Below are 14,616 nucleotides of genomic sequence, written 5' to 3' on the forward strand. Positions count from 1 at the left end.
CTTGGGGTGTAGGATTGGAAGCACTGGTGGCAGCTTTCAGCTGCGTTTCAGAGAGTTTCTGTGCTGTGTGGGGTGAAGATAACACACTTAAAATGTCATTCTCCCTTTAGAGAACGGGCTTTGCTGCTGTTGGCTGTACATAATTTCTGGGAGCTGAGGAGTTTTGCTGTGTAATGTTCCAACTCCATGTAGATTAAATATATTGTGGAGTCAAAATAAACAATAGCATGTGGTTTTCCTTTGTTCACCCCCCCCTTCCCCACAATGAGAGTTCACAAAAGTTCTTGAATTAGGGCTCTGCGTGCCATACGCTTGAGCGTAGGCTCAGATTTTCATAAAGCTTCCTGAGGGCTGTTACTGCTGGGGAGCGTTTTCACCTTTGGGATAGCCTTGGAAAGCTCTTTGTTTCTCAGAAGCTTGTTCCGAAGGTGTGTTTTAGTGTAGCACTCAAATACTTGTTGCCTTAAATGCTTTTCAGTGACAGTGTATCACAGCTTGATGGAGATTTGAGACTCCTCTAATAAGATGCAAGAGAAGGAGGAAAACCCCGAGGGTTTTTTGGAACAGAAGATGTTTTCTGTTCCTGCCACTAATCTCTGTTGCAGAATGAAATAGGAATGTGTACTTTAAATCTCTGTCAGGGTGTAGAAGGAAGCTGGCAACGGATGTAATCAAAAATGTTATTATCAAAACTCTCTAAGTATGTTGAAATTTCAAACTTAATGATATCATTTTAAATTCAGCTATTCAGACTGAGGCATGGTTTTGGGGTGCAGATTGCACTTCCAAATTGTGCATTGGGATGGACCAGAGAGGAGTTTGGCGCAGACTGTAGATGGGTACTGCAGTGGTGTGGCTGGAGTCTTCAGCGCTGTGATCTCCAGTGACTGGGGTGGCAGCATTAAATTGAGGTGTGGTTTTCTAGATTACGGACTTGGTGGCTGAGCACTTAAAAAAAGGTCCAGTTTCCAAGTTAGCATTTTTCCTAGTCAGTGTGTTTGTTGTGGCTTGTACGTAACCAGCACACATAGAAAGTGTACATGTTTGGAGTTTGTCTAGAACAGCTCTGGGCACAGAGAACACAAGGAACCAACACCAGGTCTGATGTGCAGCAGCAAAGACTCTACCCAGTGTGAGAGGAGACAGAAAGCTTCCAGCCTTATACTTGGAGTAAGGGAACTGCGAGTAACCTTCACCCTTCTGACCCTTCGTCCTCAAGTGGAGAGGCTGCAGGTTGAGGATGTAGAAGAAGCTCAAGTCCTTCTCTGAGCCAAAGGTGTGAAGCTGTTTATTTTCACTGGGGCAATGTATATATTGCAGGGGGCAGATGCTCGCCTGCTTAACCCAAGCACTCGCTGCTTATCTGGGCTCTGGCAAGTGTACAAGTGTTGTCCCTTCTAATCCCCCAACATTAAACAGTCCAGGCACCTTTCCCTGGCTGAGCCTGGGACTGCTTTAAAAACACACAGAGAAGCCAACAAAAAAGAAACGTTTGCTTTCTTTGCCAAGTTTAAATGAAGACTAATGCCGTAGTGCTGCTTAATCTTGTTTTTCTTGCTATCTGATGGATGCTAACGTGGGATGGAATCAATCCCGGCAGCCGGTTATCTTTGCAGGGCCCCCATGTTGCTGAGCTCGGCATTAAAGTCTCGTGGGGGAGTTGATGTGCTATGAAGAGTCTGGAACTTTCTTGCTATGTGGTGAAGCTGTGGCATCCATCTTCCTTTGGGAAGGTGTCTCCAGGAATTGCCAGTCTGCTGTTGGACGTCCGAACAGAAATCCCGTTGGGCAAAGCAGGATGTGTCTGTGCAAGTGAGAACAGGGCACAGTCAGGTGAACCTGGCGGAAATTTCTCCCTGGTCCCAGTGATGAAACTTAACTCCTTTCCTATCAGTTGCTCATGTTTGAACTGGTTCTGCTGGGAACAGCTGCCATGGCCCTGATTTGCAGGAGGGGGTTTGGGCTCTGACTCACCACCCAACGCTGTGACGGTGCTGCCCTGAGTGTCCCCAGTCCTGGGCAGGGGTCCCTGCTGCTGGCAGGGCTGATCTTGGCTGCAGGGAGTGAAGCAGGAGGGCTGGAGGAGCCAAACCCTCAGGCTAGAGCTTCATGATGACTGCTGCCTCCCTCGCTTGGATCAACGCTCTCCTTCGGCTCTGCTGGCGTGAGGAAGGAGGCGGGAAGCTTCGCCCGGTGCTCTGTTGCGCAACACCACTGAGCAAAGCCAACCCAAAGCCTCCCTCTCTTTCCCCCATGTTCCACTACCCCTCTCCTTGCCTGGGAGCCAGGTTGGTTTGTTGTAGCAAACTTGGCCTGACCAAGACAATTTTTTCATTTACTTTTCTGCCTAGCTGCTGCTTTTATCTGGGCCTGAGGCAAAGGGGCTCGTTTTGCTAAGCAATATTGTCAGTTTTGTCAGGATTCCTTCCCTCGAGGTGAAGAAGTGCAGAAGTGTGTGTTTGCTGGAGAGCTCGGACTTCAATTTTGAAACCAGGTTTGGTCTTTTGAGCATGGGGGAAGGGAGGGGAGGAGTGCAGTAAAACTGAATTACTGTAAGGCTGGAGGATGGATTGTGTGAAGGCTTGTTTTAATCGGGGGAGGAAAGGCCAGGGTCTTTCCTGCTCTCTCCCTCAGCTGTCCCTGGTTAGCTGGTTTGCTTTTTAATAAGCATTGTTCTGCCTGGAGCCTGGGTCCAGCAGCAGGGAGTGTTGGCATTACCTGTGACAGTGTGTGGACAGCTGTAACAGGAGGGGAAGCAGTGCCTTGGAGTGCAGGGCAGCACTTTTGTTTAGAGAACAGAGTCCAAATGGGTCTGTTGCTCCAATCTGTGTACAATTCCAGCCATCCGCAGGCACGGTGAATTCTAAGGTGACTAACAACTGTGCTGTAACACAGGCTTGGCTCTCCTGTTCCAGTGCACCTCCCATATCCTGCAGCCATGAGTTCACAGGCTCCTAATTGCCTATGATGTAAGACAGCAGTAGATGAGGTTGCTATAAATTCTGGCTGCAGGTGTGGATTTAATGGCTGTGCTTCCCTTTAAGGGCTCATGGATAGCATGGATCCCTGCAAGTTACAACAGACCAAGTTGGACTCAGGCTAGCACAGCTAAAAGAACCCATTTGTCTGTGCTTTTCAGAGCTGTTGCTTGCCAGAGGCTACCAAAGGACGAGGTGTCAGTGTTCATCTGGAATTGCCTCAGGAATGAGCTTGCTGTCCTCTAATAGAGCTCAGCCATGGTTCCAATTCTTTCCATCAACATTCTCTTATGGCTGAACTGCCCAGGTGTGAGAGTGCCGCTGGAAGTGGACCTTTAGGCAGCCTGCGTGGACACAAGCACCTTTGTCTGAGAGTCTGACAGGTTTTTCTGATGATGAGAACAAGCCTGTGGTTCTAGTCCTTTTTATTTTTTTTATTCATGCTGGATTCTGGTTTTAGAAACCATAGACAAATTATAATTATGGGTGATGGTCCTTGGCATGCAAAATGCAAACTTTTTGGAGGGAAAAAAACATCCCTTGAGGCAGTACTCCAGCTTGCTGTGGTGTGTGCACCTGTAGCTCATATAATTAGGATGGTGAGTTCCCTAGCTCCCTTGAGAAAATGGGCATGGCTCATTTGGAGTTTGGTTTTGTATATTTTTTCTTCATTTTTGCACACATTCTTGCAGTCCAGGGCTTATTAAACATACCAGGGTGGTGCTTCATGAATTGATCTGAGGCCTCATGCTGTTGAAGTGCTAAGTTCCTGTTCTTGGATGTCCATTCCCAGCCCCTCCTTTGGGCTGGTGCTCCAGGACTGCATGGGGAGCTGAAACTGCTCCCTCACCCAGGTGAAAACTGAACCTCATTTTTCCTCTGGCTGAGTTTTCAGCTGGATCTGCCAGCAGATCTGACTCACTTGCTGGCCGCAGGATCCCTGGTGCAGATAGGAGAATGCAAGCCAGGTCCTGAAGGAAGGTGTTGCTGCCCTCCTCGGCAGCAGCCCGTCTTTAAATTGGCTGAAAAACTGGTTGCGAAATCTCACTGTTGCTAAAAACCAGAGCTGAAGAAGTAAAGCAGGCGCCTCCTTCCGAGGCTGAGGCCAGCCCTGAGGAAGGAGCAGGGAGGGGGTGTTGGCCGAAGGACCCTTGGAGACGTGGCTGAAGGCAGCAGAGCTCTCTCGGGTGTCCCTTCAGTGGTACGGCACAGGTGTTGAGCTAAATGTGGGGAAGAAAATGGAAATATGAGGCAAAGTAGTGCCTAAGCAGGAAAGATCAAGGCAGGGGACGTCTGGGGGGCCTCGAAGAGCAAAGGGTGAGAATTTTGTATGTATTTGGCCTACTGTGATGGAACTGTTAAACTAATGATACCCTTAGCTCCCTTGGGGGCTGAAAGCCCTGATTTAGGCATTTAAGCGTAATTGCAGCCCAGCAGAACTGTGTATCAGGCTAATGCTCTGTTCTCTCGCTTCCCCCGGGGCCAGAGGAGGCAGGAGCCATTCCCACTTCATTAGTGTGGCAGCAGGGGGACTGTCTCAGCTCTTTTGCTGAAGTTAATAATAAAATCAAACTAATTGTTATGCCTGTTTGTGGAGAAGAAAGTGTGGCTTCTGGGATGATTTATTTATTTTTCTCCTGGTGCCTGTCTCGCTGTGACCGGTGTTGGAATGGCAGGATGGGAACCCCAGCTCTCCCCCCTCGGAGCACAGATGTGTCTCGGGAGCAGAGTCGTGACTCGGGAGTGTTTTCATCTGTGTGTGCCGAGGCCCAGTACACAAACTGTTAAATTTCCTCCCCTCAGCTCCCAAATCCATTCCTCCTGTCCATGCCAAAGCATGCGTTCTTCTATCAAGACCATATGTACGCCAAGACCAAGGTTCTAAAGTCAAGGTGTTTTTGAAATATTGGAGTGCAAATTAAGTATCTGAGTAATCTTAACTGTCTTCTAAAAAAAAAAAAAAAACTTCTCTATCAGCCTCATATATAACTCAAAAGATTAATGGAAGGCTAAACTTTGATCCAAGTCCAACAGCTGATACCAACCATGAGACTTTCCAGGCCTGAAAGCAAAATAGAAAAATCCAATAAAAAAGACCTCCTTCTCCATCTTTGACGCACACAGCCTCTTGGCCATGGTTTGAGCTAATACTGCTATTTTTTCTTCAGTTGCTTAACCTCTTCTTGTGTCACCTTTGTCCTATGTCACTGGACCTTACCTAGAGCAGTTTGAGTAAATTAGTGACATTATTTAGGGTGTTTTGTAGCTTTGTAGGAAACACATCTACCTGGTTATTGAGGAAGGCCATCAGGATGTGGGATCCCCTGTCCTCTCTGGGTCTCAGTCACTGTCTCATTTGCTCAGCATTGTTTGTTTTTCCTGCCATCTGCCACCCGAGCAAATACTTGCTCTGTATTTTGACAAAAATATCAACTTTGGGGTCTTTAAGGTCCCTTCTAATCCAAGCCATTCTATGAAAAGTGACATGCCATTAGAAATTGCTGCACAATTCATAAGGGACTTTAGTCCGCCAAAATTGCTCTTTGGATTCATCACTGATTCATGGGGGGGTTTAAATGGTGTGAAGCAAGAAAAAAGGTCCATGTGAGGCTGCCTATAAAAATATACGTTACCTAAAAAGAAGTAAAAATACCAATTGAATCCTTAGGTGGGAATCTGCATAGGAAGCACTTGGATGTGGGTGCCAGGCATGGGTATGGGCAGAAATGTTGGAGGTATTACTGAAATCCAAGCTGGGGATTGCAAAGTTTGAGCAACTGTAATTTCTCTCCTTTATTCAGGAGATCCTTATCCTTCTGATAAGGATCTGGAGGGTGCACCTTCATTTGTTTAAAATGTAGTAAATAAATATGAACAGAACATCAAAGGATGCTTTTTCTTGTAATTTTTAACTGCCTTTCCACTCAGTGTTTTCTGTGGATCCCTTGGCATCCGTTTCATTGTTTTCTGACCTGTTTGTGTCTCTCACGCTTGGTTTATAGGGTTACTGTCAGCAAACTGACTTTTCTGGGTTTTCCCTTTCACGTGTTTTTTTGGGGGGATTGAGAAAATCCCAGGCGTATGGGACTGTGCGGCAGAGTTCCGTGTGTTTCCTAAAAGCACATGCAAAATCCCTTTGAAGAACGTAATTTTATTGCTTACACTCACGAAATCCTCTCTTTGGTGATGCCATAATTCCAACACAAATGCTTAATTACGGCATTTTTTACAAAATCCCCAACCCTTCTGTAGCTGCCTGGCTCCTTATCTCCAGCCCTCGGCTTCCTGTGATTTAGTAACACAAAAACTGCAGCTCCAGTGCTCGAGGTGGAGAAGAGTAAAACGGGAGCACTTGAATGTTTTTTGCCCAAGCTGTGATTACAGCCCGGCGTTTCCCGGTGCTCGAGCCTTCTCTTCGGAGTGTAATTAGGAACACATTGATTCTTATTGCAGCTGGCAGCTGCTCGCTATTGCCTTTTTCAGCTTCTGACCCCCATAGTCCCGCTGACCTTTCCTGGGGTTAGTCGTAGGCCCTTTTCATTGTGATGGGCTCGAAGTGGCTCATGTGGAGTTGATTATTTCCTTGCTTGTCTGGCCTTTTTGGTGCCATAACTCCAAGTCACTTCCATTTTTTTCCCCTGCTTTTGGCTGACCACAGTGAAAGGAAATGCTTTTGCTGGCGACAGGATCGGTTTGCACGCTTGACTGACTCGATTGAGACCCTGAAAGGGGGGGAAGGGGGAGGGTAATGAACACTGTAGGTGCTGCATTTGCTTTTTAAAGGTTGATGTTAATGATTGAGTGGTCATTAAGCATTCATAAAAATGAGGCTTCGGCCGGCTCCGTTGCCTTTTGGCACTCTGAGCCCCGCGGGTTGGCATTGGGAATGCGTCTGCCGCATCCCGCCTGGCAGCGGTGGCTTTAGGGTGGCTTTAGGAGCAGCGCGGTGAGCGTTCACCGCTGGCAACTGCGCGGCACTGCCGAGATGTCCCGGCCCCGAAACACCGGCAATAAACCGGGGAGGTCAGTCCGAGAAGCCGCGGGCAAGCTGCCGTGGCTCCCGGGCTGGACCCCGCTCCTCCCAGCCCAGAAAGCTAATGAAGTCTATGTGCCAGCTGTTACACTCATTTTGCCAGACCCCAGGAGGACAGCATGAAGACAGTCAGTGATCAAAGGCTTTGGAGATCACTGAGGAGCCGAGCGGCAGGAATGTCTGATTGCTTTCTCTTGGAATGCCACAGGCTTCAATACCTCCTTTTTTTCTTTTTTTCTTTTTTTTCTTTTTTTTTTTTTTTTTTTTTAAGGTGTCTTGGTGTGAGATTTAATGATCTAACTCAGCTTGCTCACACTGAAGCCAGAGTATTTTAGCTAATTCAAGGGGGTTCATTTGCTCTAGATTTAGGTGGTTTGAAAATTTGTGGGTTTTGTTGTACAGATGGCAAGTTAAAATGAAATTTTCTTGGTAATTCTAATAAATGACCTAGGGAAAAAACCAATTTGCTGTGCTTCGGGTGTTAAATCACATATGACATTATGAAGTGAGGTGGGATGAATCAATTTTGAGTTGCTGCTGTTTAGGAAAAATGGGAAATCTGTATATCCAAAGCTGGTATACTCCAGAGGGCTGTCACGATGCAGCTGGTGGGCAGTGCTGCCTCTGAGGCAGCGGTGCTCAGTCACTTTTTCCTTGGGCTTCTCAGCAAAGGCTGTCAGCTCCTGGAGGTGGAGTGGGCAACCTGAATAACTCCCTCTGTTCCTGAGCATGCTGTTTCCTTCCTCCTCCTTTTGCTCTACCCAGCGTTTATGGGACCTGGAGCGTTTGGGTAGTGCAGAAACCCTTCCTCGTTTAGCTGTTCCTCGTGGAACAGCTCGCTGAAGGTTGGGAGAGTGTTGGAGCAGGGAGAGATGGAGTGGGAGTGCAGAAACAGACTGAGGTGTGGGGTGGTGGCTGTTGGGAAGGCAGGTCCTGGTATTGTCCTGCCAGCTGGTCTGAGATGGCAGGAAGATGATTCAGGGAGCTAAACCAAAATGGGGATGAGATAATGCTCTTTTCATAGTGGCTCTGCCCTCAGCTGCAAGGGTGGAGAGGAGAAGTTCACGGTCCAGTAAATAAGTGGGGCAGGATCTCAGCTGTGTTTGGAAGGACACTGGAGCTTGACACCATGGGAATGCATGGAAAACAGCATTTTGTCATCTTTTAGAGTGTGAAACCTTATTTGGGGGTAAACATGGGTAGGAGTGAGTTAATTTGGTGAGGGTTAAGTTACAGTGCCAGGACCAGACTTGTGGAGCTGTACATTGAAAACCACTGGTTTCTGGAGAAACAGTGACAAGCATGAAGCTTTGGGAAGAGACAAGAGGGTCACTGCCAGGGCTGCAGAAATCCCAGCTGGTCTGGTGCCTGTGTCTTCCCATCTTGGCTCAGTAGGGTGCTTCAGTAAGCCCACAGGCTCCCTGGTCCGGGATGGCCTGTGTCCATCCTGGTCAGGTCTCCAGGCCGTGACAGCCATGTGACCGTGTGCCAGCTGCCCTGCAGCACCCTGTGTGCCAGGCTGGTGTGCCAGTCTGGCACTGGGGACAGCCCTCCTCCTGTGCTGGGAAACCTCTGGTGCTCTTAAGGAAAGTTAAACCATCCCTTCCCCTCTGTTTGGAGTTAGTGTAGATGGTTTATTTTCTTGCCTGCGCATGGCATTCCAGAGGTTGCAGGGCTGAAACTGGGAGCTGCTGGACGCCTGTCCCCACAGCTCTGTGCTGAGGGGTTCCTTTCATAAAGGGTCAGTGACAAATGAGGCACACAGCTAGAATTATATCGTGTGCAGAAATACTTCATCTTGCTAATTACATCCAGAAGTGCCAGGCACACGTTTGTGGGCGCCCCTGTGTGTGCAGCATGCTTCCGAGGGGCAGGCATCCATTGCAATGGTCGGGATGACCCCTCCTCCTGACACCATTCCGTTATCTTCCTTGTTTCCCTTGATCCAGGAGCAATAACCTACTTTAGAGCTGACAAGGAGGTCAAGTGCTGCACGAAGATAACTAGAGGATGACTTTAGGTGAAGAGGTCTGGGTGGAAGTGGGAGAAATGTGGCCTTTGCCATGCTGTGCCTTTCTGCCGGGCTGGAGAAATGGCCGGTGAAAGTGAAAAGTGCATTTTCCTGATCCACAAAAACCACGTCTATCTCTATTCAACCTTGTATATTATTTATATTAATAACTCCTCTTTTAGTTTAAAATGCTCAGACAGTGACACCTCTTACTCCAAAATAACTTTGACTATTTGATCCACAAGTGGTGGAGATTCATCCTCCCAGTCGAGGAACAGTGGGCAGAGTTGTTCTGGGCAGAGCTCATCTTGGAGTCTAGGACACTAAAATGGAGCCACATCTAAACAAGGTGCACCTCTTTCAGATCCCAGCCGGTCCCCAGTGACTGGTACTTGCTGTCAAAATGGGAGCTCAGGGTTATTGAAAAGATGGCAAAGGGGAAGGGTCGTGTTTTTCCATCCCTAGGGCTTTTTTAAGACAATATTAAAGAGGCAAAGTTTCTCCACAGGATTTCTAAAGACCAAAAAACTACAAGCTGTGGTCTCGCCCTCTTCTCTGTATTTAGTAAGGGGCTTCTGGAGTGTCACCATCTGCAGGAGAAAAAGAAAGAAGCATTTTTGGGTTATGTTGTGTTGCTGGGTCTTATCTTCCCCTGTGTTCCGAAATCTACCAGTGAGCAAGATGTCTCTGCCATCCCTTCAGAAGCAGGTGTTGGAGAAACTTCATTCAGATGCCCGAGTGTTGATGGCTGAACAATCCTACTCCAGTTAAAGCCAATGTTTTTCCTTTTTTCCCCCCCAGTCAAAGAACTTTGGTCTTTGTGGCTCGCTGTGTGTACTCACTGCTTTGCAGTTGATCTTACCACTCCACAAGCCTGCAAAAGCCAAACTGGTAGGTCAAAAGAGGAGTAGCTGTTGACACTGGCAGCGAGGAACATGTAAGGAGAAAGATAAACAGAGGGAAATCAGAGCCTGGATAAAGTAGATCTCCAAAGATAAAGTTTAGTTAAAGATAATGAGCTGGCCTTGTTTAAAAAGACAGCTGCAAAATAACCCAGTAGCTCCATGTGCTGGGGTTAAAGTTGACCCAGAATATACGTTTCATTGCTTTTGATAAATAAATAGTGGAGGGAAGATTTGGCAAAAAGCAACATTGCCCCCAGCCCTCTTCAGCAAAGTGTTTGATGTTAACAAGTTCTCTGGGTGTTTACTTTGTCCTCTGCGCGCGCTGGTGGAGCAGCGCTCCTGCCCTTGAACCGAGGGAGAATTCAAATAAACCAACCCCTTCGGCACAGCTGGGCTCTTCTGCCATCTGTGGCTTCCCAAAACAGCCCTGGCTCGCCTTGGGAACCAGCCTGGGCCACAGGATTGCTGGGTCTTCTTAACAGCTGAAATAAATTTGCTGGATCAGATAAAACTGCCCAAAAACGGGAGCAGAACTTGACAGCGTTTCTTGCTGCCCTCTCAAGCTGTCAGTGTAACCCAGAGTGCAGTTTGCAGGCAGAAGTGGCAGTGAACAAACAGCTCCATAAATCCAGAGTGATTCTTTAATTACAACTGGAGGCTTTTCCTGATGCTTAATTTGCATATATATTTTACCATGATGCTGCGATGATAAAGTAAGGTTATTTTTAAATAAACCACAGGAATAATTTTGCCGTTGATGTCCGGATCCAGCTTCTTGGAAAGCAAGTGGCTCTGTGAACACTCAATAAACTGAGACTTTCTCCTACCAACCATGTGTATTGCTGCACTTGCTTCTGTGCTCAAGTAAAACTCCCAGTTATTGTGTGTGTGTTGGATACGTGTTTATATACACAGCTGATAGATGAGATGTTTAAACTGTATGTTGAGTGTTATCAGCAGTGGAATGGTATGGCTGGGCTGATAAATGAAGTAACTGTGCTAAATGAGCTCAGATCTTATCCATCATAGCATTACACAAGGCCAATAGGACATTTACATGAACGGCAGCTGTAGATTTATTGTTTTCTTGGAGAAACCAGTGTTTGATTGAGACTCAGAGTGTCAGAAATACCATTCCTGAGACTCACCTCGTGCAAGTCTGGTTGCTGGTTCCATGATTTAGTTTGTATTTTGCTGGTTTAACAATTTATTGTAGAGTCGTTTAGGTTGGAAAAGACCTCTGGGATCATAGTTAGTGTTTTGCTGGTTTAATGATGTAGTTTTTATTTTTGATGATGAAAGTGAGATCTTACGTAGCTGAATGGTCATGTGTGATATGGCCAAGGAAAGGCCTGCCCTCTCTAGAAGCAGCCATGGAGATAAAAGTGGATCTAATGGGTGCCCCAACAGGATAGAGGAGAAAGCACCATTTGTTTGGGAATATAAATTGAGAACAAGACTAATACTGGTGGTTTTTTCATTGCTATGGTTTGCCTGTAAAGCCCAGCAGAAGGAGCCAGCAGATGACAGGTCTCAGTGAGCAGGTTTGGAGCAATTGTGAGCGGTAGCGGCATAGCAGCAGTAGATTCATAGAAACTTGTAAAACAAGTGCGGCCTGATGATAGATGGTCAAATGATTATTGTTTGCAAACAGTATTATCTCCAATAGATAAGCTGTTTACTTTGGACTCCAGCTCCTCTGGGTGGAACAGAGTCTAATTTATCAAGGCAGAGTGGTTCAATGCGGATGCCTCATGCCCCAGCTGTGGAAAAACTCTTACATTAAGATTAGTACTTGGAACCACAGTGAAGTTCAGCTCTAACTCACTTTTACAGATGGTTTCTATATTGCAAAGAATATTGGCTGTTTCCTGGTTGTGCCTTTTTTTTTTATTTTTTTAAAAACCCCAAACACTTTGTTGTAAGAGAGTTAAAAGATGAACTCCTGAAACTCACAGTAGACATGTGCCTGTTTGTTTTGTAGCTGTTTCCGTGCCTCGTCTTAGTCTGGAGCTTTGGGCTTTCAATTTGGATAATCTGGCGCTATGCATCCAGCCCCCGGGCGCTTCCAGGCACTGCTCCTCATCGCTGCCACCGGCCTTGTCACTGCCACCAGCACAGGTAAGGCCTCACCCAAGCTGGGGGACTTGGAGGTTTTGGGGTTGAACCCAGACTTTGGAACAAACAACACTTGGGAGTGCATTTCAAAGTGGCCAACTTTATTGGATATTGTCAATAATCTGCTTTTAAGGAAGCATGGAGCACTGAAACCCAGCCTTACACTCGATACATGACTTTGCTTGTGTCTGGCTCAAAACAAGTGCCAGAACATGGAAAACTCTGGGCTACGTGGGTTTGTTCCTTGGGATCTCCATGGATTCAGCTGGATGCTGATTCTGCTGCATACAGTGCATCTTGTGTTCCCAGGGGTCGGGAGGGGTTTGGATTTGTAGGGGGAGAGGGGAATCAGCCCTTTGAAATGCGAAAGCTGATGCGTGGCTGCAGTTGGAAGAACTCTGGTGTTAAAAAAAGAAGAGGGATGGTTTTAATTGACACATCTGCTCTGTGTAGTCAGCTTGTCTTAACGTAACCACACAAAAAAGAAGCTTTTACTACTTTTAGCACTTCATAGCCAATCGTTATAAGCAAATGGGATAAATTTTATTTTTCAAGCAGTCATAGGAGATAAATTCCAGCTGCAGGGTCACTGCTACCAATTTTGCCTTTTACGCGAAGCACAGTGTTGGTGTCAGAAGTGAGGGCAGGGGCGAAGATGAAAGTAGCAGTATGATTTCATAGCAATTGGTGGCGAGCAAACTGAAAGGTCAGTGCTTCCCTCTATCCCTGGAAATTCAAACTGAAGTAATGGGAAAAACAGTTTTCTAACTAAAAGCTAAAAATGGACATCTGGAGTCCTGCAAAATGCTTGGATACCATTTTTATGGATTTCATCTTTTTTTGTTAAGTGAAGCCACACTTTAATTTCCAGTTTTATTTTATGTTTATGCAGATAGTTTATGGTTCAGTTAAAAATGTGCAGTTTCTCATCTGAAACTCATAACCAGAGCTGGGATGGACTGACTTGAGAAGAAAAGCATGAACCCAGGGCCCCACCTATAAGAAAACTGTCTCTGACTTGGATGTCATTTAATATCATCTTGACCCGTACTATCTGGAATTCCTTAGATCCTTTACAAACTAGAAGTTGTTTTTCCCTGCCAATGTGTCTATTTTTAATTGAGTTTTTTCTCCTAATTTGTATTACTAACCAATTAAGTGTTACTGGTGTTAATTGCCTTTTGCTTGCTCCCTTCATGCAAAATCTTTAGTGGAGAATTCAACAGAAAACAAATGGAAATACTTCCCAGTGTTTCATTGGCCAGAATAGGAAAAAATCTCGTCCAACAAGCAGGAATTTTCTTCTGGCAAATAAATGGATTCTCATAACCAAGTTCTGTGGGATTGAACCTTTTATTTATTAGCAGCTCTTCCTGTTTCTGTTCATCTTTACTCAGTAAAGATAATGGATGCCCAATTCATCATCCTTGTCCTGATGAAGTCCATGTATTTGGAATTAGCAAGAGCCTTTGCTGTTCATCCAGCTTTTTTTATCCGGCTATTTTTAATTAGTTCTGCAGACTCGGAGACGGTTCTGTGTAAATACCTGGCAGGCTCCTGCCATTTCTAGCATTTTACAAGTCACGTCCGGGCCTGCTTCATATGGGACAGATCAGCTACAGCTGTGTGTTCCTGTGCTCCGTCTCTTCAGGTGACGGGTGCTGTTTTCCTCCGCATAAATCCAGTGGGATTGCAGTTTTTGCCAGCCTGGCAAGTGTGACACCTCTGCCTTGTGCACACTTGGGGATGTGCCTCCCCCTTACTGCACCTACATCTGGTTAATTGCTGTTACCCCCTTTTGTGGGCTTTGAATCTTGACGTTTTCCCAGTGTTTGAGAGCGAGCAGGAATCTCTCCTGAGTTCTTCTTGCCAAGGAAAAGGCAACACTTGCTTGAATATCACTTGCAACTTGGAGTTTAGAGACCCTTTACGTGGTGAGCCTGTCATACCAGTCAGCACATTGTTAACCTTATCACCTGTGTCCATGCAAAATTCTGGTCTCTAACTCAATATATATTTTTTTCCTTTTAGATTTAACTCCCCGTTTTATTTCTGAGCCCTCATCTACTGTCCAGAAGTCTGGTGAGCCCGTCCAGCTCCGCTGCTCTACCGAGCCCTCCACAGCTCACCTTTCTTGGCTGTTTAATGGGGAGCCTCTGGACAGCAGGATGGGAGAAGTGGAAATCCAGTCAGGATCTTTGACAATCATGTCCCTGAGCCCGGCGACGTGCGGGCGCTATCAGTGCGTGGCCAGCAGCAGCGTGGGCGCCGTGCTGAGCCGGCCTGCCACGGTGTCCATGGGCAGTAAGTTCATTTGCACTTCTGTTCTTTGCTCCTTGCCAATTCCTTCTTGGAGTTTTAGAAAACACCTAGACCAAAATGTTTTGGGGTGGTTTTTTTCCTCAGCCAGTACGTAGAATATGATGGATTATACACTTCTTGCCTTTTTTATAATGCTATCATCTGAGACCTGTCAGGTGATGCAGCCCTGGAACACATTCCCCAGAAAGCTTGTGGATCCCCATCCCTGGAGGCTTTTAAAGCCTCATCTAGACCAAACCATACCTGATG

General features: G+C 46.4%; 1 protein-coding gene across 2 annotated transcripts in view; it reads left to right on the forward strand.

Moving 5' to 3' along the window:
* Nucleotides 1–14,616, forward strand: part of CDON (cell adhesion associated, oncogene regulated) — a 52,465-nt gene that overhangs the window by 7,116 nt on the left and 30,733 nt on the right. The window contains exons 1-3 of one of the 2 annotated variants that reach the window (XM_082296841.1): nucleotides 1,166–1,276; nucleotides 11,912–12,048; nucleotides 14,077–14,349. In XM_082296841.1, coding sequence (XP_082152967.1) covers nucleotides 11,973–12,048; nucleotides 14,077–14,349 — 349 coding nt within the window. In that variant the 5' untranslated portion in view covers nucleotides 1,166–1,276; nucleotides 11,912–11,972. Of the gene's footprint in view, nucleotides 1–1,165; nucleotides 1,277–11,911; nucleotides 12,049–14,076; nucleotides 14,350–14,616 lie in introns of those variants that run through there. The other variant, XM_082296840.1, reaches the window with a different exon arrangement.

The sequence above is a fragment of the Coloeus monedula genome, assembly GCF_965178545.1.
Source record: "Coloeus monedula genome assembly, chromosome: 25".
NCBI lineage: Eukaryota > Metazoa > Chordata > Aves > Passeriformes > Corvidae > Coloeus > Coloeus monedula.